The 25661-nt window shown below is 44.1% G+C and overlaps 1 protein-coding gene across 2 annotated transcripts in view; it reads right to left on the bottom strand.

Moving 5' to 3' along the window:
• CYP20A1 (cytochrome P450 family 20 subfamily A member 1) overlaps nt 1-25661 on the bottom strand; it is a 45671-nt gene that overhangs the window by 7374 nt on the left and 12636 nt on the right. For both annotated transcript variants that reach the window (XM_084780229.1, XM_084780228.1), the window contains 4 exons: nt 12934-13101; nt 11653-11731; nt 6017-6132; nt 4296-4350 (listed from right to left, as the gene is read on the bottom strand). In XM_084780229.1, the coding sequence (XP_084636355.1) occupies nt 4296-4350; nt 6017-6132; nt 11653-11731; nt 12934-13101 (418 nt within the window). The remainder of the gene's footprint in view (nt 1-4295; nt 4351-6016; nt 6133-11652; nt 11732-12933; nt 13102-25661) is intronic.

Here is a 25661-nt window from a genome sequence, read left to right as displayed (position 1 = left end):
AACCTAGTGGTTTAGTTTGTAAATTTCCTTTTCTTCCTCCTAGGACATGATACATAAATATTACCAAAAATTAAAACGAAATTCTTTACAGGATTTGAGGGAGTTTTTGTTTGTTTTTTCTTTTTGTTTTTCGAGACAGGGTTTCTCTGTGTAGCCCTGGCTGTCCTGGAACTCGCTCTGTAGACCAGACTGGCCTTGAACTCACAGAGATCTGCCTGCCTCTGCCTCCAGCATGCTGGGATTAAAGGCGTGAGCCACTAAGCCTGGTTAGGATTTGAGGGGTTTTGTTTTTGTTTTTGTTTTTGTTTTTTAGCCAAACACACATGTTTATAGATGATGGCAAAATACAAGAGCTGCTGAGACGCTGCCCTTCTGGAGTCTGGCAGATAACTCACACCATTGGGCATCCTACCTAAGGTTAGTGCCAACAGACACGGGGGGGGGGGGGGGGGCAGGGGGGGGAAGAGGGGAGGGGGAGTACTGGATGCTGGAGACCTTGACGGATGGTTATCTGCTTCAACCCCATGAAATAAAAACCTGACTTAATCAGGTTGTTCACTCAGAAGCGCTAATTAAATGACTCCTACAAATCAAAGTAGTCGGAGGTTTGCTAATACACCAGCATTAATTTTTTAAACCGTTAAATAACTAATTCTTGCTCAGGCTATTGGCTCCCCGGAACCACATGAGAGTTTGTTGGTGCTGTGACATCCACCGATTCTGATTATTCAGGTTGGGGTAAGGTCCACCCACCTGCACAGTTTCAGAAACTTTAATCATATTTATTTGTCTCTTGTGTATGCATGCATGTATATTATGTGTATAAGTAGGTTGACATGCCTGTGGATTCAGAACTTGTAGCAGTTGGTTCTCTCTTTGTGGAAAGAGACTGAATCCAGGTCATCAGGTTGATGGCAAGAACGTTTACCTGAGCCGGGCCTGGTGGTGCACGCCTTTAATCCCAGCACTCGGGAAGCTGAGGCAGGCAGATTGCTGTGAGTTCGAGGCCAGCCTGGCCTACAAAGCGAGTCCAGGACAGCCAGCTGCATGTTTATTTATTTATTTTAGATTTATTTATTATTTATACAGTATTCTGCCTGCATGTATGCCTACACACCAGAAGAAGGCACCAGATCTCAATATAGATGGTTACGAGCCACTATGTGGTTGCTGGGAATTGAACTCAGGATCTCTACAAGAGCAGTCAGTGATCTTTCCCTTTTAAAAAAGATTTTATTTATTTACTTATGTTATGAGTGCTCTATCTGCATGTATACCTGCAGGCCAGGAGAGGGCACTAGAGGGTACAGATGGTTGTGAGCCATCATGTGGTTGCTGGGAATTGAACTCAGGACCTTTGGAAGAACAGTCAGTGATCTTAACCTCTGAGCCATCTCTCCAGCCCCTCCTCCCAGCCACACTTTTTTTTTCCTTTTTTTCTTTTTTTTTTAATTGAAAAATAAAATCATTCACATTACATCCATCCACACTTTTAATTAGTACTCTGACACTCACGCTGGAGGGCACTGGCTCATGGCTCACTTTTGGTTTCAGCTGGCTTTTGGATTATTTTCACGTGGTAAATGGAACAAAAAAGCATAGGAAACAAAGTAGCTGTGCTCCCTAAGCGCCCTGATACATCTTCTCGGTAGCGTATGCTGAAGCCGCAGTACCTGCAGCTCTACCTCTTCTACTGCAGCTGCTTTGTGATGTGTGTAGAGTATTGTTTACCTCGCCTTACATCATGATGATGATGATGATGGTGATGATGATGATGGTGATGATGATGATGGTGATGATGATGATGATGGGGATCAGACCAAGGTCTTGTGTATGCAAGGCAAGTGTTAAAAGCTACACTCACAAAACCTAAAGTTAACTTTTTAAAATGTCTGTCTGATTCACTTACTGCCTCTCAAAATCAACAGCCACCTGGTAACTCAATTATTCAAGAGTAACTGGCTGTCTTTAACTTTCCCTACACAGCCTTGCTGTCCTGGAACTTGCTCTGTAGACCAGGCTGGCCTCAAATTCCCAGAAATCCACTTGTCTCTGCTTTTGTAGTGTAGGGAGTAAAGGCGTGTATCACCACTTTACTTAGCTTGGCTCACTATGGGTTTTGGGTGAACCACGGCATTTCTATTTCACAAATGATATGTAAACATATTAATTTACAATATATAGTGAAATATGTGGTACAAGTTTACAATATATACCTATATACGGAAAGGATTAACATAAAGATTTGCATACAGTAGTCACATATGTCCTGCTGGTCCACTATCACTTAAAACTAATAAAACATTATATATGTGTGTGTGTATATGTATACATAATAATGATTTCAATCACTGTTGTTGGTGGTGGTGGTAGTGTGTGTGTGTGCTTGTGTGTGTGTTGCTTGTTTTAAAATGCAAAAGGTATGACTGGACGTAGCTTAAACTGTGATTTGAACATATTTGATATTCAGCAAAAACAAATAGTCATAATTTCTAAGCTAAACGGCATCTTAAAAGCCATCTATACAGAGCAAGTTCCAGGATAGGCAGGGATACATAGAGAAACTCTGTCTTGAAAAACAAAAAAAGGCAGGAGAGATGGCTCTGTGGTTAGGACCTGGATTCAATTCCCAGCACCTATGTGGCAGCTCACAACTGTCGGGGGCTCCAATTTCAAGGAATCTGGCCCCTTCATATACATACATGCAGGGGAAACACCAGTGCACATAAAAATAAAAGTATATAAATCTTAAAGAAAAGCAAAAACAAACAAACAAAAGAGCCATCTGGAAAAACTTAACCATTAGAAAAAGCAAGAGAATACAGGACTAGGTAGGGTATTCCCCGGTGCTAATGACAGGGGGAGGAGTGAGACCCTCAGCGGCAGGCACATCTTTAAGGCACGGCTGGGAAGATGCCTTGTCCTTGCAGAAGGTGCAGCTGACTTCTGGCAAACACCGGTCACTCTAGCCTTCTTCTGACTTCCACAGGCAATGGAGAGAAGATTGGGGTACGCATACATATATGAAGGAACATTTATCCATGTAAACACACCTTAACAAATAATGTCGCAGCATAGGTACAAGACATAAATAGCGATGTCCTTTATAAATTTGCCCTAACAGCTAAGAATGAGATTTAGCTATTAATTCTACCCTCCAGATAACCAATTTTTGTGGTGTTCACAGCATAATAAACTTATTATCCTATTCACCCTCCTCAATAATGGAGTTTAGACATGTGCCACCATGCCCGGGTTAATTGATTTTTTTTTTTAATGCTTTAGCAAAGAGACATATTTAATGTTGAATAGACTTAAAACAAATAAACTGGTAAGTGCACTCGCTGGCAAGCCGAATGACCTGAGTTCAATCCCTCGGGCCGGTATGAACTCTAACTGCATGCTTGCACTGTCGCATGTGCCCGCGGCCCCCACAACAGATAAATAAATGAAGAAAAGTTTTTCAATAGTTGAGTAATTATCTTTGACACATCTGCATAAATTTCAATTAGTCTATACTATCTAGATACATCTAGATGTTAAAATATAAACGGGTGGGCTGTTTACACTAGCACTCCTCACCATTCTAAGAACTTTTCCTCGAAATGAAGAAGTATAATGAAGCTCTTCAAGTGAACATGAATTTTCTACAGTTTTTAAGCTGGACCCTGAATACTTCCTGGAGGCATTTTATAGTATACATTTTATATTTATAAACATTTTAAATAAATACTATATCGATGCATTGTTCTATATAAATCTACAAACCAGCGAAGGCCACCAACACACACATCTTAGAATTTTAAATAGAAATCAACTCCAGTTCCAAGAAGGGAGCTCTTTCGCCTCCCAATCACCTTGGACTCCGAGGCCTTTAGGAGTCCTTGGTAACCGCTGCCTGATCAGCCAGCAGCCAATGAAGAGCAGCCACAGAGGGGCTGGGGTTGTGACGCAGTCTGGGACTGTTTACCTAGCGAGGACGAAGACTTAGACTCAGCCTTAGCAACAAAGGACAAAGGAGGGGAGCAGTGGCAGGAAAGGTGTGGGCCGCAGCTCATTTGAAAGACACTAACTAGAATTCACAATCCATAAAATGTGTCAAGGGATTTACAGCAATTCGTGTGTGTGTGTGTGTGTGTGTGTGTGTGTGTGTGTGTGTGTGTGTGTGTGTGTGTGAGTGAAGCAAGCTTTTTAAACAAGAATAAGACAGCAAGGAAGAGAAAGTACAAAGGGGAGTGTTTCTCTCTTTTTAGAAGAGCTTCACCAGTGTGAGATAGAAATCAATTCATACTTACACCTCGCAGTTATTATGCAGCCAGCCAGAGAAAATATCATACTGTCTTCTAGGATCTGCAAAACAAAACAAGGTTTAGAAAGTATGAAACATAAAGTGCCTTTACTACTAGATTACCTACTAGGATAATCTAGGGTATAAAATTAGGTTCAACAAAAAGTGGGGGAGGAGGGAATATATTATTATTTCTCTGCTAGGTCTTCACCAAAACCAAACTCTGTGTAACGGGAGAGAAATCTAAGTATTGGGCTGTTGGGGGTGGGGGGTGGGAGGGTGGAAGGGGGCGGGACTCAGCTCGCTGCTCTTGCAGAGGGCTTGGGTGTGGTTCCCAGCAACACGGGCAGCTCCCACCCACCTGTGACTCCAGTGTCAGAGGATCTGAGACCCTCTTCTAGCCGCTCAGGGCTCCTGCACACACCAGGTGCACATAAACTCGCATAGGCTCACACATTTACATATTAAAGAATAGAACAGCGCAGTGGCACATGCCTGTAATCCCAAACCAAACTAAACCAACAACAACAAAATAAAAATCTCTAAATACCATTTTTGGGGGGTTAGTTTGTTTGTTTTTTGGGGTTTTTGAGACAGGGTTTCTCTGTGTAGCCCTGGCTGTCCTGGACTCACTTTGTAGAACAGGCTGGCCTCGAACTCACAGTGATCTGCTTGACTCTGCCTCCAAAGTGCTGGGATTAAAGCCATGAGCTACCATGCCGGCTTAGTTTTACCTTTTATTTTGGTCATTTTTAATTTGATTGTCCTTTGACAATCAGACACGTATACAATGCATCCTGGCTACTCTCACCCCACCCTCTCCTAACCACCCTGCCATGAGTGCATCCTACCTCTCAATGCCTTTTGATTTGGGCTTTGAGACTCACGATGTAGATTGGCCTAGAACTCACAGAAATCGGCTGCCTCTGCCGCCTGAGTGCTGAGATTAAAGGTGTGTGCCGCCTCTGCTGGTTGCACAGCCTTTTTGATGCGGCAGACATTTATTTCTCAGTACTGATTCATCACAGTCCTTTTTTTTTTTTTTTAAGTGTTTTGAGACAGGGTTTCTCTGTGTGGCTTTGGCTGTCCTGGACTCGCTTTGTAGACCAGGCTGGCCTTGAACTCACAGCGATTCATCAGCCTCTGCCTCCCGAGTGCTGGGATTACAGGCGTGCGCCATCACACCCAGCCTTTTCAGTCCTATTTTTAACAGCATGGCCTGGTACATCAAGAAGTCTTAGACATAGGGAGGAAGTGCCCGTTACAGCTCTCAGAACTGGATTCAATTTCTGCACAACCTACACCCAGAAACTTACTTCGTCTACCAGAGACCGCACACGCCATGTTGGGATTCCCACAATGAGGCGGAGTGGCAAGGACACCGCTCCTGCCTCCTGCCTGGCCACACCACGGGCGGCGCATTATGCTGGTAAGGGACAAGCACTGAACAAGCTGCGCTGCCACACCCAGCCATGCGGCCAGGAAGGCCGAGTCCATCACACACGTGTACAAACAGACCATTTGGGCTTGATGTTCGCTTGTCCTGATTTTAAATGCTCTATCGTGCCTTCAGAGGGTGAACTAGTAGGACACCGACTACTTATGTTACAAGAAGTCAAGTCCCCTGACTTCTTGGGGACCATTTAGATGAAAACAAAAACAAAAACAAAAACAAGGAGTGTTCTATGCACACATGACCTTTTAATAACTGGTTAACCCTTTCGTCACCTGTTGCTCATTAAGATTTCCTTGTATTAAGGAGTCGATGAAGACATGTTGACTGAAGTTCTTTCCTTTCCGTTCCTTTATGATTTTCTTTAAAATAGATTCCAACTGCATGAGGGCTTAAAGAAGAAAATTTGAAAAAAAAAAATAGTTTAGAATGTAAGCATTTGTGGAGATTGAATTTCCTAAAAGGAACTCTGTAAAATGTTACCATGTGGGGAACAAAAGCTTTGAAGACACTAACCAATCATTTTAAAAGCAAATTTAGATTTAAACCATATGGTTTTTCTTCCTTTTTTTTTTTGTTAAATTTCAGATTTAACAAAATCGGGAGGCAGAGACAGACAGATCTTTGTGAGTTTGAGGCGAGTCTGATCTACAATCAAGTTCTAGAACAGTCAAGGCTACACAGAGAAACCCCGTGTCAAAAAAACCAATAAATAAATGTTAGGGGTTGGTCTGGTTGCTGCCCAAATGAGCAGACTAATGTACTACAAAATGTTTGTAACCTTGCCTAAGAACTTATTCCTGTTTGACCAATAACAAGCCAACACACCCGGGCAGAGCAAACGGGATAGGCGTGGCTAAGGTTGGCAGGCTTTTGGGACAGACAGGATCTTGGGAGAGGAAGCAGTCTCAGAGAGCGCAGAAGAGGATCTTGGGAAGGAGGCTGCTGCTGTGGGCCACGTGGAATAAGAGGCACGTGGCTGGTGTGGATGGAGGATTTGGCTCAGATGAAGAACATTAGCAAGCATTTGGGATTGGGGATAGAAATTATCAGAGCAGATGGCATCCGGTTGGGGCAGGGAGACGTGGAAGGTAGTTTAGGGGATTAATATCTCCCCTGCCCCAGGTGAACCAAGGCTATTATAAAATATAACAGGTGCCTGTGTTTTATTTGATTGATAGCAGGTTAGAAAATGATGCTGTAGTAATTATTGCCTAATAATAAACATTTATTAGGCCATACTTTTAAATTAACCACAACAAACAAACAAATAAATAAGCATAAAATACCTGTGTACAATTCAAAGAGTAACTGATTTTTTTTTTTACAAAAATACAAAGCAGCCAGGTGTGGTGGCGCCCGCCTCTAATGCTAGCACTCAAGAGGCAGAGGCAGGTGGACCTCTGTAAGTTTGAGGCCATCCTGGTCTACAGAGAGATTCCAGGACAGCCAAGGCTACACAGAGAAATCCTGTCTTCAAAAACAAGGGGGCTGGAGAGATGGCTCAGAGGTTCAAGGCAGTGACTGCTCCTCCAGAGGTCCTGAGTTCAATTCCCAGCAACCACATGGTGGTTCACAACCATCTATGATGTGATTTGATGCCCTCTTTTGGCCTGCGGGTGTATGTGCAGGCAGAGCACTGTGTATGTAATAAATAAATAAACAAATCTCTAAAAAAAATGAAAACAAAACAAAAAGAAAGAAAGAAAAGGAAAAACTATAAAGCGAATTCCAAGGATGCCAGTGCCACACAGAGAAACCCTGTCCTGAAAAACCAATAAACAGATGATAGATAGATAGAGAGAGAGATAGATAACTAAGCATAAAATACCTACATGTAATTCAGGGAATAATTGATTTTAAAGAAACATCTAAATTATTAGCACCCAGATGAAAATGTGATAATGCTAATACAGGCCTCCAAAATACACACAATCTCTCCACTAACATTAACTCTTCCTTCTACATTCTTACCTTTTCTTTTTTTTACGATACAACGCCCTGCCTGCACATACACCTGCAGACCAGAAGAGGGCATCACATCACATTATAGATGGTTGTGAGCCACCATGTGGTTGCTGGGAATTGAACTCAGGACCTCTGGAAGAGCAGTCAGTGCTCTTTAACCTCTGAGCCATCTCTCTAGCACTTCTTTCTCTTTTTCAAGACAGGGTTTCTCTGTGTAGCCTTGGCTATGCCTGACTCACTCCGTAGACCAGGCTGGGCTTGAACTCACAGTGATCTGCGTGCCTCTGCCTCCCGAGTGCTGGGACTACAGGCGTGCGCCACCGTGTCTGGCTCACTCTGTCCTCCTAACTCCACTGCTTCTCTCAAGTCAAGTATCACTCACTGAGGGACAGAAACAGATATGAAACAACCAGAGAGGTGAGTTCTCAGCCGCTAAAGCTTCATTCCCCACCTCAGCTACCCTGCCCTCCAACAACTGATGTTAATTAACCCTTCCTCTCCAATGGCTCCCAGGACCCGACACTCCGTGGACTCTCCACTGCCCCAGCCCCCTCCTGCTCATCCGTCCCGTCACATTTCAACTCCCTCCTGGCTCTTGAATGTTTTCACAATGGACTGTCCAAGGCCTGGGTTGCAGTTTATTTCTCTTTTTCCTTATTTCTTTTCTTCCTTCTTTTCTTTTCGTTTGTTTTTTTTTTTGTTTTGTTTTGTTTTGTTTGTTTTTGTTTTTGTTTTTAGACAGGGTCTTCATATTTGGCCCAGGCTCTGTTTTGATGATCTCTGGTCTCAAGATTTTATTTTTATTTTTATTTATTTATTTATTTATTTTTGTTTTTGTTTTTCGAGACAGGGTTTCTCTGTGTGGCCTTGACTGTCCTGGGCTCGCTTTGTAGACCAGGCTGGCCTCGAACTCACAGCGATCCTCCTGCCTCTGCCTCCCGAGTGCTGGGATTAAAGGTGTGTGCCACCACTGCCTGGCTGGTCTCAAGATTTTAAATGCTTCCAAAATTTTGTTTCTAGCCAGGACTTCTTTCCTCCACACTGCAGCCTCATAAGCTGAACTCTAGACTCACCGTCTCCGTTTAGATCCCTGAAGCGTGTTAAACACAGCATCCGACACACCCAACTCGTGACCACTCTGCAAGCCTGCACGCCCCAGCCTTCCCATTTCTTTTACTAGTAATCTTATTCTGTAGATACCCTGGCCTAGCAGCCTGTGGGCTCTCTATGCTCCACGTTTCACCCATGAGCCAGCTGGTGGCTCTGTCTTCACAGCACAGAACCAGCATTTCCTGTTTCTCCCCTGTAGTTTCTGTCCCCCATTGCTTGCTGCACAGCACCTGGGCCAAGCACTGGTCTTTCCTGACTGCTCTATTGCAACGGTGCCCGGATTTACTCCCGCTGCCTCTGTCCTGGCACTCTCATCCATCAGCAGAACTCAGATCATAGCTGCTCAGAACCATCCACTGGCTTCCTATCCTAAAGAATCAGTGCAGTTGTCTACATATACATCTCTACGAGCCGTAGGAACTCTGCGCTCTGTCCAGCTTTCCTGACGTCATCACCACCTCTCATCTTGTATTTACGTAACCGCAGCCACACTAGCCTCAAATGCACCAGGAACATCGAGTTCCTGCTAAGTCTTGTTCTCTCTGCTGGACTTCCTGTGGACATCCACAGCTTCTGCATGGCTGGGCTCTCCATCTAATCGTAATTGTTGATCAACAGCCATCTCAACAGACGACACCCGTCACAATAATTAAAACGGTAGCCTCTCCGGCTCCACACCCGCTAGCCTCCTCCTTCCAGTCTTACTTTTCACCTTTTCACACTCTATAAATATATTAATTTAGATCAATTCTTTTTTTTTCTCCAAGCTAGAGTGAGGTACCACAAGGATTCTTCCCATCCATCCCCATCTCCCAGGACCTGACATCCCGGGACAGTATAAATCCTGGCACATTCAGGAAGGGAAGGGGGAGCTGCTGATGGTGACAGCTGCAGTAACTCCCACACCGCCACCCACTGCAGTCACCTGCGAGGGAGTTCTAAAAACAGTGAAAACACAAGTCGCACCTCATAGTTATCAAACCTATGTGTTTGGAGGTAGAAGCCGGGCCTTCCATATGAACACAAGCCTGCCGTGGAGGGAAGCCTGGGGGTTCCTGGGAATGAAGTGTAGTTTTTACAGAGCGGAAATCATCTAAATGCCTCCATCAAGTGCTGAGACTGGCAATGAACACCATCACAGGAAATGTACCAAAGTGGCTGTAAAAAGCCTCTGGTGGGTGTCAGGAGAGTCCCCAGAACGGCAAGTATGCACCAAGGACGTGTATGACTTGTGCACCCAGTGAGAACCAGCACACAGTACGCCATAATTAAACACTTCAGAGCAGCCTACGAAGCAAAGCCATTACATATACAAAATAATCTGCTGCTCTTATGATGCCTTCTGTTCCTCTTTAGGGAGGTGGGGTTTTTTTTAAATTAGGGTTTAATTTTTATTTTATGTACATTAGTGTTTTGCCTGCATCTGTGCCTTTTGTGAAGGTGTCAGATCCCCTGGAACTGGAGCTATAGACAGGTGTGAGCTGCCATGTGGGTGCTGGGAATTGAACTCAGGTCCTCTGGAAGAACAGCCAGTGCTCTTAACCACTGAGCCATCTCTCTAGTCCTGGGAGATGGTTTCCTAACTCCCAGACTCAAATGGATGATCCTCCTGCCCCCACCACCCCCCCCTCCAAGCAGCTGGGATTGCATATGTGTACCACTGTGTAAGACCTGGGTTTTCATTACCCTGTCTGGTTCCAGAAAATAAAATGAGTCAGGTCGAAAAATAAAAATATTAGTACAGGATGGCTCAGTGAAGTGTTTGCTGCATCTACATGAGGACCCAGATCTATATCCCATGGCTCCTGTAAAGAAGAAAAAGAAGAGAGAGGCACTGGGCGGCTGCGACAGTCACTGGGCTTGCTGGCTAGCTAGTCGTGCCTCGTCACCGAGCTCTAGGTCTCAAAACAAAAAGTCAGGGTACCAGACACCAAAGTCTAGCTGGCCTCCGCACGCACACACATGCTGTCAGCTTCACCCAGCATGCATTACCCACTGAGCCATTTTGATGGCCTGGCACCTTATGTTTTGAGAGAAGGTCTTTCACTGGGCATAGAGGTTGGCATTTCAGGCAGCCTGGCTGGCCGGCAAGGCCTTGGGTCCACCTGTCTTCTCCTCCTCACCTCCTCAGGTGCTGGAGTTACAGGTGTGCGCCACCACACCCAGATTCTGTATACTCGCTGGGAAGCTGGACTCAGGTCCTTGCACTTGAAAAACTGGTGAATTACCATCTCCCAGGCCTACGAAATACTACTTTGCTATGTGAGTTCTATTAACCTTACTAATTGTCTATTTTTTATTTATGTGTACGTTCATGCAGGTGCCCTCGAGGTGTGAGGAGGCTGTCAGATCGTTTGGAGTTAGATTTACAGGTATTTGTGACCTGCCCAATGTGGATACTAGGATATAAGCAACTGCTAAGCTACTTTTCTAGCCCCTGTACATAAACTCTATAAATTACTGTTAAACAATTTAGACCAATAATCTTGCTATTCAGAGATAAAACTACTAAAATCAGGGCCCATATCTATGAATCCTTATTAAAAATTTGAGGGTGCGACCTGGATCTCTATCTGTGGTAGAACATCTGCCTACTACGCATTACTCAAAATAGTTAATTAAGAAACGGGTGATGGTGGCGCACGCCTTTAATCCCAGTGCTTGGGAGGCAGAGGCAGGTGGATCGCTGTGAGTTACAGGCCAGCCTGGCTTACAAATCGAGTCCAGGACAGCCAAGGCTACACAGGGCTAAACAGAGAAAATGTTTCAAAAAACAGAATGGAAGAAAGAGAGAGAGAGAGAGAGAGAGAGAGAAAGAGAGAGAGAGACTTACCGTCTTGATACTGCTTTTTCCGAGTGGTATTTTTATCAAGTGACCCATCAAGGAAGCCTTTCCCAATCTCAGACCAAACCTAAAGACAGGAAACTATGTAAGCACTACGCAGTGTACAGATTTCCTACATAATGCTGAGCGATGTAAACGGTTAAGGGCTGAGGTCCTTCCTCAGCAGGGGATCTGGGCATCTAATCTCCCCACTTTTCACCTGCTGTATGATCAGATCATCTGCTCCAGTTTCTAAGAACACGGCTCACATACTTTTTCTATTTTTATTTTATTTTATTCTTTGGTTTTTCAAGATGGGGTTCTCTGTGTAGCCTTGGCTATCCTGGAACTCTCTCTCTCTGAAAAACAGGCTGGTCTCGAACTCAGAGACCCACCTGCCTCTGCCTCCCTAGTGCTAGGACTAAAGGCCAGAGTAAGCAAGTCCTCAATAGTTCCTACTTCACAAATACCAGAAGGCTGAAGATGATGCTCCAATGTTAGAGAGTTTTGGGCAACTGTTCAAGCAGCAAACTGTCTCTGTCATCCCCCCCTCCCCCCATTTTGGAAGCTGTTAACTAGCACTTCCTGTTTTCTCGGGTAATTAAATTTATTTCCTTCTCAAGTCTCTAATGGGGTTGAAGACCAGAGAGTTAGCTTTTAAATTAAGCTTAGTTGTTTAGGAGTTAAGAAGAGACATTTAGATCTAGATAGATGTTTTTTAGGTTGATAGTAAGAGCTTTGATAGATATTGATTTAGGTTCAAAACTTTAGCCTCACCAAAATAAAATAGCTAATATTTCTTCGACGTTGCCAAATACCTTTTGATTACACACTAGGTATGTAAGTCTTACCTATTGGCTTTTATAATTTTTCATAATTGTTTTTACTGTATATTTTTTAATGGCCTTTTAATATAGACAGAAAAAGGGGAATTGTTGGAGGTTGGTCTGATGTATTTTGATGCTAATTACTGCTTGCTGTCTCTGCCCCATCTGTACTTTGCCTAAGAGCCTAACCTGTTTGACCAATAAAAGGCCATCACTCCTGGGCAGGGCAAATGGAATAGGTGTGGCTAGGAGTCCCTGGGAAGGGAGACAGAGGAAAATACTGAGTATTAATCTTGGGTCATTGCATACATGGGCATACGTGTACAAATGTACACGTGCACGTGCGCGCGCGCACACACACACACACACACACACACACACACACCCCTTCTTGAGAGATAAAGTTAGCATTCAACTTCAGGGTCTGATGAAAGAATTATTTTAAATTTTGTCTTCGACTCACTGTGCCATGAATCTTTTGGAAGCGAATGACTTCCTGTTCGTCTTCAAACGTGCTACCCAGTACCATCCGTGTGACAGACTTCAGAGCAAAACCAAGCATATGCTGGCTCAGAGGCACGTGCTGGGCCTCTGGGTAGGACAGCCATTTATCTAGTAATTCTTCTGAAAGCTGAAAAGAAGAGAAAGATAACACTTTACTTTTCTCTCTCTCTAAATCTTAAGAGGGATCCGGTAAGATGGCACATGCCATATATAAAGCTATGTAACCAAATTAGCTGTGCGCGTATTTCAGGTGGTGCCTCAACTGTGGCTGCACCGTCAATGTCTGGCTTGAGCTGCAGTAAACAAAGACATTCTTGTCTTTGTTTTATGTGAGACAGGGTTTCTCTGTGTAGCCTTGGCTGTCCTGGGCTCACTTTGTAGACCAGGCTAGCCTCGAACTCACAGCGATCCGCCAGCCTCTGCCTCCCAAGTGCTGGGATTAAAGGTGTGTGTCACTACCGCCCGGCAAGGGCTCTGACATTCTTTAACTCACCACAGATTTGTCAAATCTCCTGTGAAATAAAAACTATGTAGTAAAAGACTACAAATTTTAGAAGAAAGCAAAACAAAACATCACCTTGATTTTACCTTTGGTTGTAAGCCTGCAGAGCAATGTCACTTGCAGCAATTTGCCTAACCTAAAGCACCTTCTACCTTGCATGGTTGTGAGTGATAATTAGGTCCATGTCACAGTAGAGGCTTTCTGAACCAGTGCATGTAAAGACGTCAATGTGACATGAACTGCAGCTACGCCGCCTTTCCTGTTAGCTTTATTGAGCTCTATGAAAGTTTCGTTCCAGTTTAAGCAATTAAAATTGAGTCTTGTAAGGAAGAGAATAAATATTCAAGATAAAAAGATTTAGCATTCCTTAGTAATATACCTCCTTAAAGGGAACATCTGGAACATAAACTTAATCTTCGGGAAAACAAGGAGTCCTTAAGGATTCCAAAGTGCCAAGACTAATCAATTGAGCCAGTTGACATTTTTCCAAAAAAATTTTTTTTATTTATTTTTATTTTATGTGCATTGGTGTTTTGTAGGCACGTGCCTGCGAGGGTGTTGATTCTCTGGAACTGGAGTTACAGACATCTGTGAGCTGCCATGTGGGTGCTGGGAATTGAACCCAGGTCCTCTGGAAGAGCAGCCAGTGCTCTTAACTGCTGAGCCATCTCTCGAGCAATTCCCTCCCCCACCCCACCCCACCTCCCCCGCACCTAGTCTTTTCATCATCATACTCTGTCAGGTTTTGGTATCAAGGCTCTCGCAGCCTCATGGAATGGAGAGGAGTGCCCTCCTTCGCGTGTTTTGAACGACTGTTGAGGGCTGGCGCTGTGCTTCTGTTGCCCTTCGCCATTCCAGCGGAAGGCAGCACGGTTCACACGACTCTCACTTATGTCTCCCTGGTCCTGAGGGAGCTGGTCTTCTTGCACTTGTCTGTGCGCATTGTGTGGTGTTTTAGTTTGTGTTCTGTTGAATGCACACTGGTTTTACCAGCAGCCCAGATAACACATATATGAAGAAAATAGTAAGCTTTTCTTTTGGCAGGAGGCAAAATAATCTGTACAGATGAAAATGCCTTACTTTAGCCCAAGAAATGGTTTTGACTCTTTTAAGAAAAATAACTGTCCAAAAGCATTTTCCTAGCTTATAACAGATTTCCAGAATAACTCTCAAACGTAAAAAATATGTCAACTCCATACGGCTTTATGAAATAACTTCAACATTTTTTAATTTTTATTTTTAAAAGATCCCAAATTTTAAATAAAATATTAGCAACATTTTTTTAAGCAGCATTTTTTTTCTTCACTCAAAAATCTGTATTATCTGGGGTTGGGACATGCATAACAACTTTTGGAAGAAAGAACAAACATTGCAAGTTAACATACACATAAAACATTTCAAGAGAAAAAATTTTCTACAGCATGTGACATTATTTTCTCTTCTTTCTATAACCTCTGAGTTACCAGTAAGGTCTTCTAAAAATGTCTTTACGAATGTTTGGTTTGCATGTGTGTCTGGGCACAATGTGCGTGTCTGGTGTCCTGAAAGGTCAGAAGAGGGCATCGGGTCCCCTGAAGCAGGAGCAAGGACCATGGGCTGCTGGGAACTGAAGTGCTCTCAGCCACCCGTGGAGATCAACTGGCGCATTTGCCTGCATCATGTATGACTATGGTCAAGTGTGAAATCTTCTGTTTGTATTAAGATACTATACATGCCGGTCCCTTGTGAGATACGTGTTCGATAGGTTATTTTCTACATCTATTTGTCTGGGAAGAGCCAATGTTTCTGACTTTAAGGAAATAGCTCACGGATACTTCTCTCTCATGGTTGGCGTCTATCGAGACCTCAGCACCTCTCTCTCCCTCTGCACAGGCTCTATGTCTTTCTCCTCTGTGTAGGTCCGTGTCTTTTTTCACTTGTTCCTTGCACACCATGTGGATGTAGTTAAGGTCTAGTTGTCTTATATATCTATTTGGTTGTTACAAGATGGTCCCATTGAAGTTCCCTGGAACTTTTTGTCAAGGCTTTGTCAGCCATGTTCACTGGGCTGTTTCTTTTCTTTTTTTCTTTTCTTTTCTTTTTAAAGATTTTATTTAATTATTTATCATATATGAGTGCTTTGCCTGCATGTACACCTGCAGGCCAGAAAAGGGAATTATATCACATTACAGATGTCTGTGAGCTACCATGTGGTTGCCGGGAACCGAATTCAGGACCTCTGGAAGAGCAGACAGTGCTTTCAACCGCTGAGCCCTCTCTCCAGCCCCACTGGGCTGTTTCATGCTTGCCTGTCCTTTGATTTGTGTCTGTCCTAGAGTCGGCTGACTCATAAGGGCCTAAACGCACTGTCTTCTAACTTTATTTGTTCACATAATTCACTGATGCCTCGATTCTGTCTGCTTAAAGCCACTGTTGAATCCATCTGGAGACGTTTTATTTTTAGCCCTGTGCTTTTCTGCTCTGAACTCTTATTCAGTGCCCTTTAAAGTGTGGCTTTTTGAGGGATAGGCAGTATTCGGTGAGACCTCATTAGCCTAGTTTTCTTTTGTTCTTTGCCTACAATTTAAGCTAACTGATATAAAAGTCTATTTTTTTCATTTTGGGAGAAATATATATAATTTTTTCCTTTTATTAAGATTAGAGTATTTATTTGTTTATTGCATATACAGTGTTCTGCCTGCATGTTTATCTGCAGGCCAGAAAAGGGCGCCAGATGTCATTATAGATGGTTGGGAGCCACCATGTGGTTGCTGGGAATTGAACTCAAGAGAAGGCAGTGCTCTTAACCTCTGAGCCACCTCTCCAGCCCTGAGATTAGATTTTTTTTTTTTTTTTTGTCACATAATATATCCTGGTTACAGTTTCCCTTCCCTCTACTCCTCCTCCATCCGGACCCCACTGTCTTTCTATCTCTCATTAGAAAACAAACAGGCTCCTAAGAGATAATAATAAAACATAACAAAATAAATTATAACAAGATAAAACAAAAACTGTCATATCAGAATTGGACAAGACTAACAAACAGAAGGAAAAGGGCCCAAGAGAAAGGCCTATTGTTTTTTCATGGACAGTTTCCATCAGGTCTTTACTCCCTGCGGATCTGCATACTCTCTTTGTCTGATGCCTCATTTTTTTCATATTTAAAACTACACACTTTAGTGCTGGGCGTGGTAGCCCACGTCTTTAATGCCAGCACTCGGGAGGCAGAGGCAGGCAGATTGCTGTGAGTCTGAGGCCAGACTGGTCTACAAAGTGAGTCCAGGATAGTCATGTCTACACAGAGACACCCTGTCTCAAAAACAAAAACAAAACAAAACCAACAACAACAACAACAAAAAACTGTGTATACTCTACATGCTCACGTGGCAGTTCTTGATATCAGATTCTCCACCTGAGTGAGACTTTGACTGTGTGATTTCTTATTAGCAATTTAGTGTCTTTTCTTAACTACCTTTGTGGGGTCTGTGTTCTTTGTCATGTATGGCTGCCGAAGCATCTGTTGTAGAAGAATGTTAATTCAGAACATGGCTGTTCTGGCAAGAGATCACATCCAAAGATCTTCTAGGTCTATGTGATCCGGCTGGAACACAAACACACCTTTAATCCAGGAGACGGAGGCAAACAGATCTGAGTTCAAGGCCAGCCTGGTATAGAGCAAGTATCAGGAAAAGAAAAGTTTAGGTCCAGGCATGGTGGTACATGCCTTTAATCCCAAGCAAAGGTAAAGTTAGTTTGTAGAAGGAAGCGCCCATGTTTGAAAGTGACGTCTAATTGAGTGGCAGAAAAGGGGAGGAATCAGAGAAGATCTGACAGAATAGGCTACGCCCAATTCTCACGAGAAGAGAGAGGAAAGGGAAGCTACTTAAGAGGCAGTTTTACAGAGAGAGGAGGCAGTTTTTACCAGGATAGTAATAGAGAGATGGGTTGCAGAGAGAGGACTCAGGTGAAGACGGAATGAGCCAGAAAATGAGAATAAGCCAGAAGATTAGAGCAGATAGCTGAGGTAGTTTGAGGCCAAGCAATGCAGTTCCAGGCCAAGAGAGAAGCCAGATTAAATAAATCGGCTGGGAGAAGAGTTTAAGCCAGAACAGCTGAGCTGAACCAGCCAGCCCAGAGCCCAGAAAGAGCAAGAAAGGGTGAGCTCATTAAGCAGTAAGTCTCAGAGGCTGAAACATTCTAGGCTGAAGTTAGAAGCTTCCAGGACTGGGCCTAGGGTAGCAGAAGGAGGCAGTAAGCCTCACAGGCAACAATTGAGCCAGGACAATAAAAGTTACTTTTACAATGTGTTCCCATAGCTTAGTGCTCAGCTACAGTTTTGACAGATTCACACACAAAGCTTGACACCAATAAGAAAAGGAGGAAAGGGGGCTGGAGAGATGGCTCAGTGGGTAAGAGCCCTGTCTGCTCTTCCAGAGGTCCTGAGTTCAATTCCCAGCAGCCACATGGTGGCTCACAACCATCTATGATGTGATCTGATGCCCTCTTCTGGCCTACAGGTGTACATGCAGGCAGAGCTCTGTATACATAATAATAAATAAATCTTAAAAAAAAAAAAAGAAGAAGAAAGAAAAGGAGGAAAGTCGGGGCAAAGCCGCGCACACCTTTAATCCCAGCACATGGGAGACAGAGACAGAGAGATCTCTGTGAGTTCCGGGCCAGCCTGGGCTACACAGGGAAACGCTAAAGCGCTCTCTTGACCACTCTTATGACTTCAATCCATTATCATTTTCATATTAAGTTTTCTCTATTCAGTTAATTGTAAGCTTTCGCTCTCTGACTGGACTCCCTGACAAAGACTTCTAGAAAAGATAACGAAGAAAAATGATAGGCCAGCAATACGGCTCATCTGATGAAGGCGCTTGTCAACCCAACCTGTTAGGGTTAGGGTTAGGCGAGTTTGATGCCAGGAACTTACACAGTAGAGCTCGCTCAAGTTGTCCTCTGATATGCACATGTGTGTGCGCACACATCCACATAAGAAGACGGACAAACAGGAAGAAAGAAAGGAAGGGAAGAAGGAAGGAAGGAGAAAGAGAGAGAGAGAGAGAGAGAGAAAGAAAGGAAGGAAGGAAGGAAGGAAGGAAGAAAGAAAGATGCAAGGATGGAGTAGGGTCACCGACTTACCTCGCTGGGTAAAGGTACTTGCCCCTAAACCTGACAACCTAAGTTCAATCCTTGGCACCCACATGGTGGAAGGAAAGAACTGACTCCCAAAAGTTGCCCTTTGACCCTCACGCTCATGTGGTACACCCCCTCCCAAGACACACTGACTCATACGTATACCCACCACTACATAAGAATAAACTTAAACAGATTTTATAAGATCCCTATGAAGTATAAAGCTTAAGCAGAAAAAAATTAAAAGATAGAAATAAATAGAATGGTATTCTTCTGTGTTCAAGGAGGAAGATTTGACGTTACATGTTTTTACAGACTTCATGTGCAGATAGCTTTAGATAAATAAAACTTTATTTATTTTATTGTGTGTGTTTTGCCTGCATGTATGTATGTCCACCACATGTGTGCCACATACAGAGAGCTGACAAATGATAGATGTGACACTACAGTGTAACGGAGAAAGGAGCCTTTTCTTTTCTTTTTCATTTTTTTTTTCTTCCAGACAGGGTTTCTCTGTGTAGCCTTGGCTGTCTTAGACTTGTTCTGTAGACCAAGCTGGCCTCGAACTCAACAGAGATCCATCTGTCTCTGCCTCCCAAGTGCTGGGATTAAAGGTGTGTGCCAACACTGCCAGCCAGAAACATAAGTAATTAATGAAAAGCAAAAATAACTTAAAATATAGAAATTACTTTTTCAGATTTATTTATTGTATTGTATGTGAGTGTTTTGCCTGCATATATGTATGTCCATCACATGTATACCTGGTACCCAAGGAGTTCTGGTCAGAAGAGGGAGTTAAGTCCCACAGAACAGGAGTTACAGATGGATGTGAGCCAACATGAGGGTGCTGGGAACTGAACCCAGGCCTCTGCAAGAGCAACAGTGCTCTTATCAACTGAGTCAACTCTCCAGCCCCAGAAAATACTTTTAATCATCCTACATTTGGCCCAGATAGCGATAACTGACATTTTTATATATAACCTTTACACATAAACACACACGGACACACAATAAAAGGTCATGTCTGATATCTAAAAGCAGGAGGAAATGAATGCCTCAGCTCATAGGAAGAGTAAATTCATTTCTTACTGCCATTATCCTGTACCATGCTCATCAGGCCCTCAGCAAACTGGATGATGGCCGCTTTCTCTGGTACTAACAGGCTCTGGAAATGTCTCACATGTGCACCCAGAAGTAATGTTTCACCAAACGTCTGGGCATCCTTTAGCTCAGTTTGGTCCACACACAAAGTCAACCATCACATGGTCCTCAACAGGAACAAATCCCTCTGACACCATGAGCTTGGACAGCTAGCCTTGAACCTGTGAAGCCTGGTGAATGCACACACCTTGAGTCTCAGTCCTCAGGAGGCAGGTCTCTGTGAGTTCCAGGCCAGCTAGGCCTAGACAGTGAGACTTGGCCTCAAACAAAAGAAAACAACCCTGTGGGCTGAGGAGCTTTACTGTATTTGCCCTAGCAAACTGACACACTACCTGTGGGGGACTGCACTCTGGCCTTGTGCATTCTAGGTAAACACTGAGTTCCAGCCTCAGACTTATTATCAGCTCCTCAGGTCAATAAATAAGCAAATGCCTCTGCTACCCTTCTTAATGATTTCATTCTAACCTATTATATAGATTGACTACCATTTACTTAGTTCATCTACTGCTGAAGATTTAAGGCCCTTTCAATTTCTGCTACAATAAAGGGCTTAAAAGGCAATCTTTGAATAAACCTCTGAATGCATCTGGCTTCCCTAAGATGTGAAAGCGCTGGATTAAGAAGTACTGTTTTCAAGCATAGCAGAGTATTGTTAATAGTGTCAGGGGCTGGCTCTCTCCCATGGGGTGGGCCTTGGGACGGGCCAGGCATTGGTTGGACATTCCCTCAATCTCTGCTCTATCTGTTGTATCTTTATCCCTGCACATCTTGTAGGGAGGGTGAGTTTTGAGTCAACGTTTTTGTGGGTGGGTCGGTGTTCTCCTTCCTCCACCAGGAGTCTTGTCTAGTTAGAGGGTGTCCTTTTTAGTCTCCATGGCCTTTGCTACTTGGCGTCTCAGCTAGAGTCCCCCTCATATCCTCCCAGAAGCCTACTCTGACTTAGGTCTCCAGCTTGTCACAGAGATGCCCCGCCCACAGTTTCTCTTTTCTCTGCAGGCCTCTGTCCTCCTGCCCTCCCCTCCCCCAGGTCTGATCTCCACCCTTATTTCTCTCTGTGCTCCCTTTCCTATCTTCTTCCCTCTTTAATCACTGCCTCTGCCTGTTCTATTTCCCCTTCTGAGTGAGATATAAGCATCCTCCCTTGGGTCCCCCTTGTTACTTATCTTCTTTGGGTCTGTGCATTGTAGTTTATCCTGTACAAAATGGCTAAAATCTGCTTATAAGTGAGTATATACCATGTGTTTCTTTCTGGGTCTGGATTACGTCACTCAGGGCGATATTTTCTAGTTCCTGCTAATCTTTTAATTTTCTAGTTCATTTGCCTGTTAATTTCATTATTTCCTTGTTTTTAATGTCTGAGTAGTGTAAATCAGATTCTCTGAGAGGCTCCACCCAGCAGTGGTTCGAAACAGATACTGAGACTCACTGCCAAACACTGAGAGTCTAGTAGAAAAGTCGGGGGGAAGGATAGAAGGACACAGAGGTGACAGGAGCTCCCTGAAAAGACCAATAGCACCAACTAACCGGGGCCCAGAGGGGCCTGTGGAATCTGAAGCACCAACCAGGGACCACACATGGACTGCACCTAGGTCCTCTACACAGATGTAGCTGATGGGCAGCTCAGGAGTCACGTGGGTCCCCTAGTAAGGGGAGCGGGGTCTGTCTTTGACAAGGACACTGTGCCTGCTTTTTGATCACTTCCCCCTGCTGGTCCCCGTGACAGGCCACAGAGGAAGAGGACAAACTCAGTCCTGATATGACTTGATAAGCTGGGATGGGGGGGGGGGGAGTGTGGGACTGGGAGGAGAGGAGAGGGGGGGCTACGACTTGGATGTAAAGTGAATGAATAACTGAAGTAATGAAGGAATAGAAAAAGAATTAGTACTGTTTTAGGCTTCTTCTGCCGGTGCCTCTGGGAGCCATGTACCAACCCAGCTCCTCGGCAGCACCATTGACTCCTGTGCCTCGTGCCTTTAACAGCACTATTCACTATCATTTTAGAACTGCTCAGTCCAATAGCAAAAACAAAAAAAACAAAAACAAAAACAAAAAAACCCCCAAATCTCAAACTGCTTCATGTGACTTAAACTGTTTTTAGTTATTGGCTGGTTTTGTCTTCCTCTGTGTAGTGCATGCTCATTCCTTTAACTATTTTTCTTCTGGGATCAGTATCTCTTCAGAAGGTTGTAAGAGAGCTTTGTCACGAGGCTAGCTTTGAAATGAAACCCAGGGTGATATTATACAGCTAAGAGACCAAATGCAAACTACATTCTTTCTTTTAAGCCACTTACAGCACAAGCTGTGATCTGTCCACACGTCCTCAACGCAGTGCTTCTCAGCCTTCCTAACGCTGCGACCCTGTGATACAGTTTCTCACACTGTGGTGACTCCCCCTAACTGTAACATTGTTTTGATTGATATTTCATAACTGTAATTTTGCTACTGTTACGAATCATGATGTCTATATATGATACGCAGGATGGTCTTAGGTCGTTTCACCCCTAAAAGGGTTGCAAACCACAGGGGGAGAACGGCTGCCTTAATCTGTTTTGTAGGACTCATTATAACTGACTAACCCAGAACTCTTTTTTTTTTTTAAGATTTATTTATTATGTATACAATGTTGTGTCTGCACGTACACCTGCAAGCCAGAAGAGGGCACCAGATCTCTTTATAGATGGTTGTGAACCACCATGTGGTTGCTGGGAATTGAACCCAGGACCTTTGGAAGAGCAGACAGTGCTCTTAACCTATGAGCCATCTCTCTAGCCCAAAGAAGTGACTTTTAATTCTACCTTGTATGAGAAACTACATGAGGGGAGGACCAAGCCACAAAAAGGCATTATAGCCTTGTGGTAAGACAAAAGCTGTCTGATACCAGACTGCCTGATGGCCAACAATTTCCTGCAGTTTATTAGATGTGTGATCTTGACAGACACAGATCTTGGTTTCTGCATCTGTAAAATGGGGGAAGTAATACCATCTACCTATAAAGCAATCAACATTAAATGAGCTACCGTAACTAATTAACTCAAAACGTTTGGCTATCAATATTTGTACTATATTAGTTAAGCAAATTCTTACATTCTAAAACCCAGAAGAACTCATTTCATCAAAACACAGCCACCCGGCCCCCGGCCCCCGCCTCCCACAAAAAAACCCAAACCACAGCCCAAAAGACATGGAAAAAGCAGCACAGGAGTACAGAGAGAGAAGGGACACTCACAGAATTCAAGTGGAGATTCACGCCACGGCCAAGACAGGGAGGAGCCAGAGCGCAGAGCAGGAAATCAGGAAGACTCGGTCCCCAGACGCACAGCTCAGATCTGGACCAAGGACACTCAAAAGCCAGATGGTTTACTGGGGTGATGCGAAGCACGTGACTTGTTTTAAGGTGGTAACTCCGGTACGCGCTGTTCTGCCTGCCTGACGGATGGGGCTCTCACCACTTGCATGCTGACTGATCACTTACAGGCGCATCTTTACTTACTACTCATCAATTCGTTTTTCTGCAACAGGGCCCCCATAAACTACCCAGACTCCCATCAAGCTCAGCATTCCTAATTCCCAACAATATATATTAATATATGTGTAAATACATAGTGAAACAACGATTTATCTATACAGTTAGTTTCTGTGTTTTCTATAACAATCACACATTGCCTTTATAAATTTTTTAAAAAGATTTACTTATTTATTAACTATACAATGCTTTGCCTGCATGCATGCCTGCACACCAGAAGTGGGCACCAGATCTCATTATGGATGGCTGTGAGCCACCGTGTGATTGCTGGGAATTGAACTCAAGGTCTTTGGAAGGTCAGACAGTGCTCTTAACCTCTGAGCCATCTCTCCAGCCCCCTTGATAAATTATTTTAACAGGTCAAAGGTGAGTAGATTAGTTTTGAATAGAAGAATTCTTAGGGCTCGGCAATAGCCCATTTGCCTAGGATGCCTCGTGAAGCCCTACTTACTTAAGAACAAGAGAAAGAAAAAGCACTGAAATGGATTGTAAAAGTAACTTTTATTTTCTCCGCTCAATGGTTGTCTGGGAGGCTTACTGCTTCCTTCTGCTGGCCTAGGCCTAGTCCTGGAAGCTTCTAGCCTCTGTACAATCTAACCCAGGCCTCGAATGTTTTCAGCCTCTGAGACTTACTGCTTAATGAGCTCACCCTTTCTTGTTCTTTCTGAGCTCTGGGCTGGCTGGTTCAACTCAGCTGTTCTGGCTCAAACTCTTCTCCCAGCCGACTTATTCAATCTGGCTTCTCTCTTGGCCTGGAACTGCATTGCTTGGCCTCAAACTAACTCAATAATCTGCTCTAATCTTCTGGTTTCTTCTCATTTTCTGGCTCATTCCGTCTTCACCCGAGTTCTCTCTCTGCAACCCATCTCTCTATTACTATCCTGGTAAAAACTGCCTCCTCTCTCTGTAAAACTGCCTTCCCTTTCCTCTCTCTTCTCGTGAGAGTTGTGCATATCCTATTCTGTCAGATCTTCTCTGATTCACCACCTTTTCTGCCACTCAATTAGACATCACTTTCAAACATGGGTGCTTCCTTCTACAAACTAACTTTACCTTTGCTTGGGATTAAAGGCATGTACCACCACGCCTGGACCTAAACTTTTCTTTTCCTGATATTTGCTCTACACCAAGCTGGCCTTGAACTCAGATCTGCTTGCCTCTGTCCTCTGGATTAAAGGCGTGTTTGTACTCCAGCCGGATCACACTTTGGATGTGATCTCTTGCCAGGACAGCCATGAGTTTCTGAATTAAGATTCCTCGATAATGGATGTTAGCTGGTAGGCATGAGGAAAGTGGGGAGCTGATGTGTTTGCGACATGTCTCAAAGCAGGAAGTGAGAACGTCTGCAGCCAGCACAGGGTTGGCAGCAGTGGGTAAGCACAGAAAACTATCCGGTAATACACACAGCTCGGCTAGCAGCCTTCAGGGACAAAAGGGAAATAGTTGGTGTTTAGGCTTGAATATGAGATGTCCCCCCAGACGGTTCACATGTAGACTAGTACTGAGGCTGGGTCATGAAGCACTACATTTATTAGTGGGCTAATCCGTGGATAAGTTAATCTCCACCAGCCACCGGGGGAGGGGGCACGGGGGTGGGTCAGGGCCCACTGGAGTGTGTCTGTGAAGGTGCATTTGCCCCACCCCGCCCCTCCTCACCCTGCTCTTCCTGGCTGCCATAGGTCAGCAGCCTTCCTTCAACATGCTTTTCCACCAGGCCAGTGAGTAGTGGAATCAGACTCCACAGACAGAAACCTCAAAACCAACAACCAAAATACATTCTGCCTCCTTAAAGTGTTTCCCAGGAACTTTCCCACAGCAAGCAAAAGTGAGTACTACAGTATGTGCGAGTGTCACACCCAGCCTGTGAACCTACCTGCAGAGCTTCTTGAGGATGCTGGGCTCCTCGCCCCGCGGCTCAGCATGCCCAAGTAGAGCCCCAATAATCTGACTTTCCACGAGAGTTCCACGTGTGCTCAGATCACGCCTAAGAGTAAGCCGCGTGGGGCTGGGAAGATGGCTCAGTGGATAGAATATGAGGATGTGGTTTGGAATCCCAGCACTCACATAAATGATGGCCCACCTTTAATCCCAGCACTCAAGAGGCAGAGACAGGTGACCACCGCCGTCATGTTTGTCACCTTCAGTGAGAAGCCTTACCTGATCAAGCAAGACACCCAGGACCAACCTAATGCAGCCACACATATGCACATATCACACACACATGTGCACACACATACCACATACATACACATACTCCATGTACAAACACACACACCCCACATGCACACACATACACACATACCACAAGCATACACACACACACACCTCACACTCACACCCATAAACAGCAGGTACACATTCACATACACCACATATATATTCT

The sequence above is a fragment of the Acomys minous genome, assembly GCF_964271855.1.
Source record: "Acomys minous genome assembly, chromosome: 4".
Lineage (NCBI taxonomy): Eukaryota > Metazoa > Chordata > Mammalia > Rodentia > Muridae > Acomys > Acomys minous.
The sequence above is the reverse complement of the archived record's forward strand: the minus strand, read 5'-3'. Positions and strand labels throughout refer to the sequence as shown.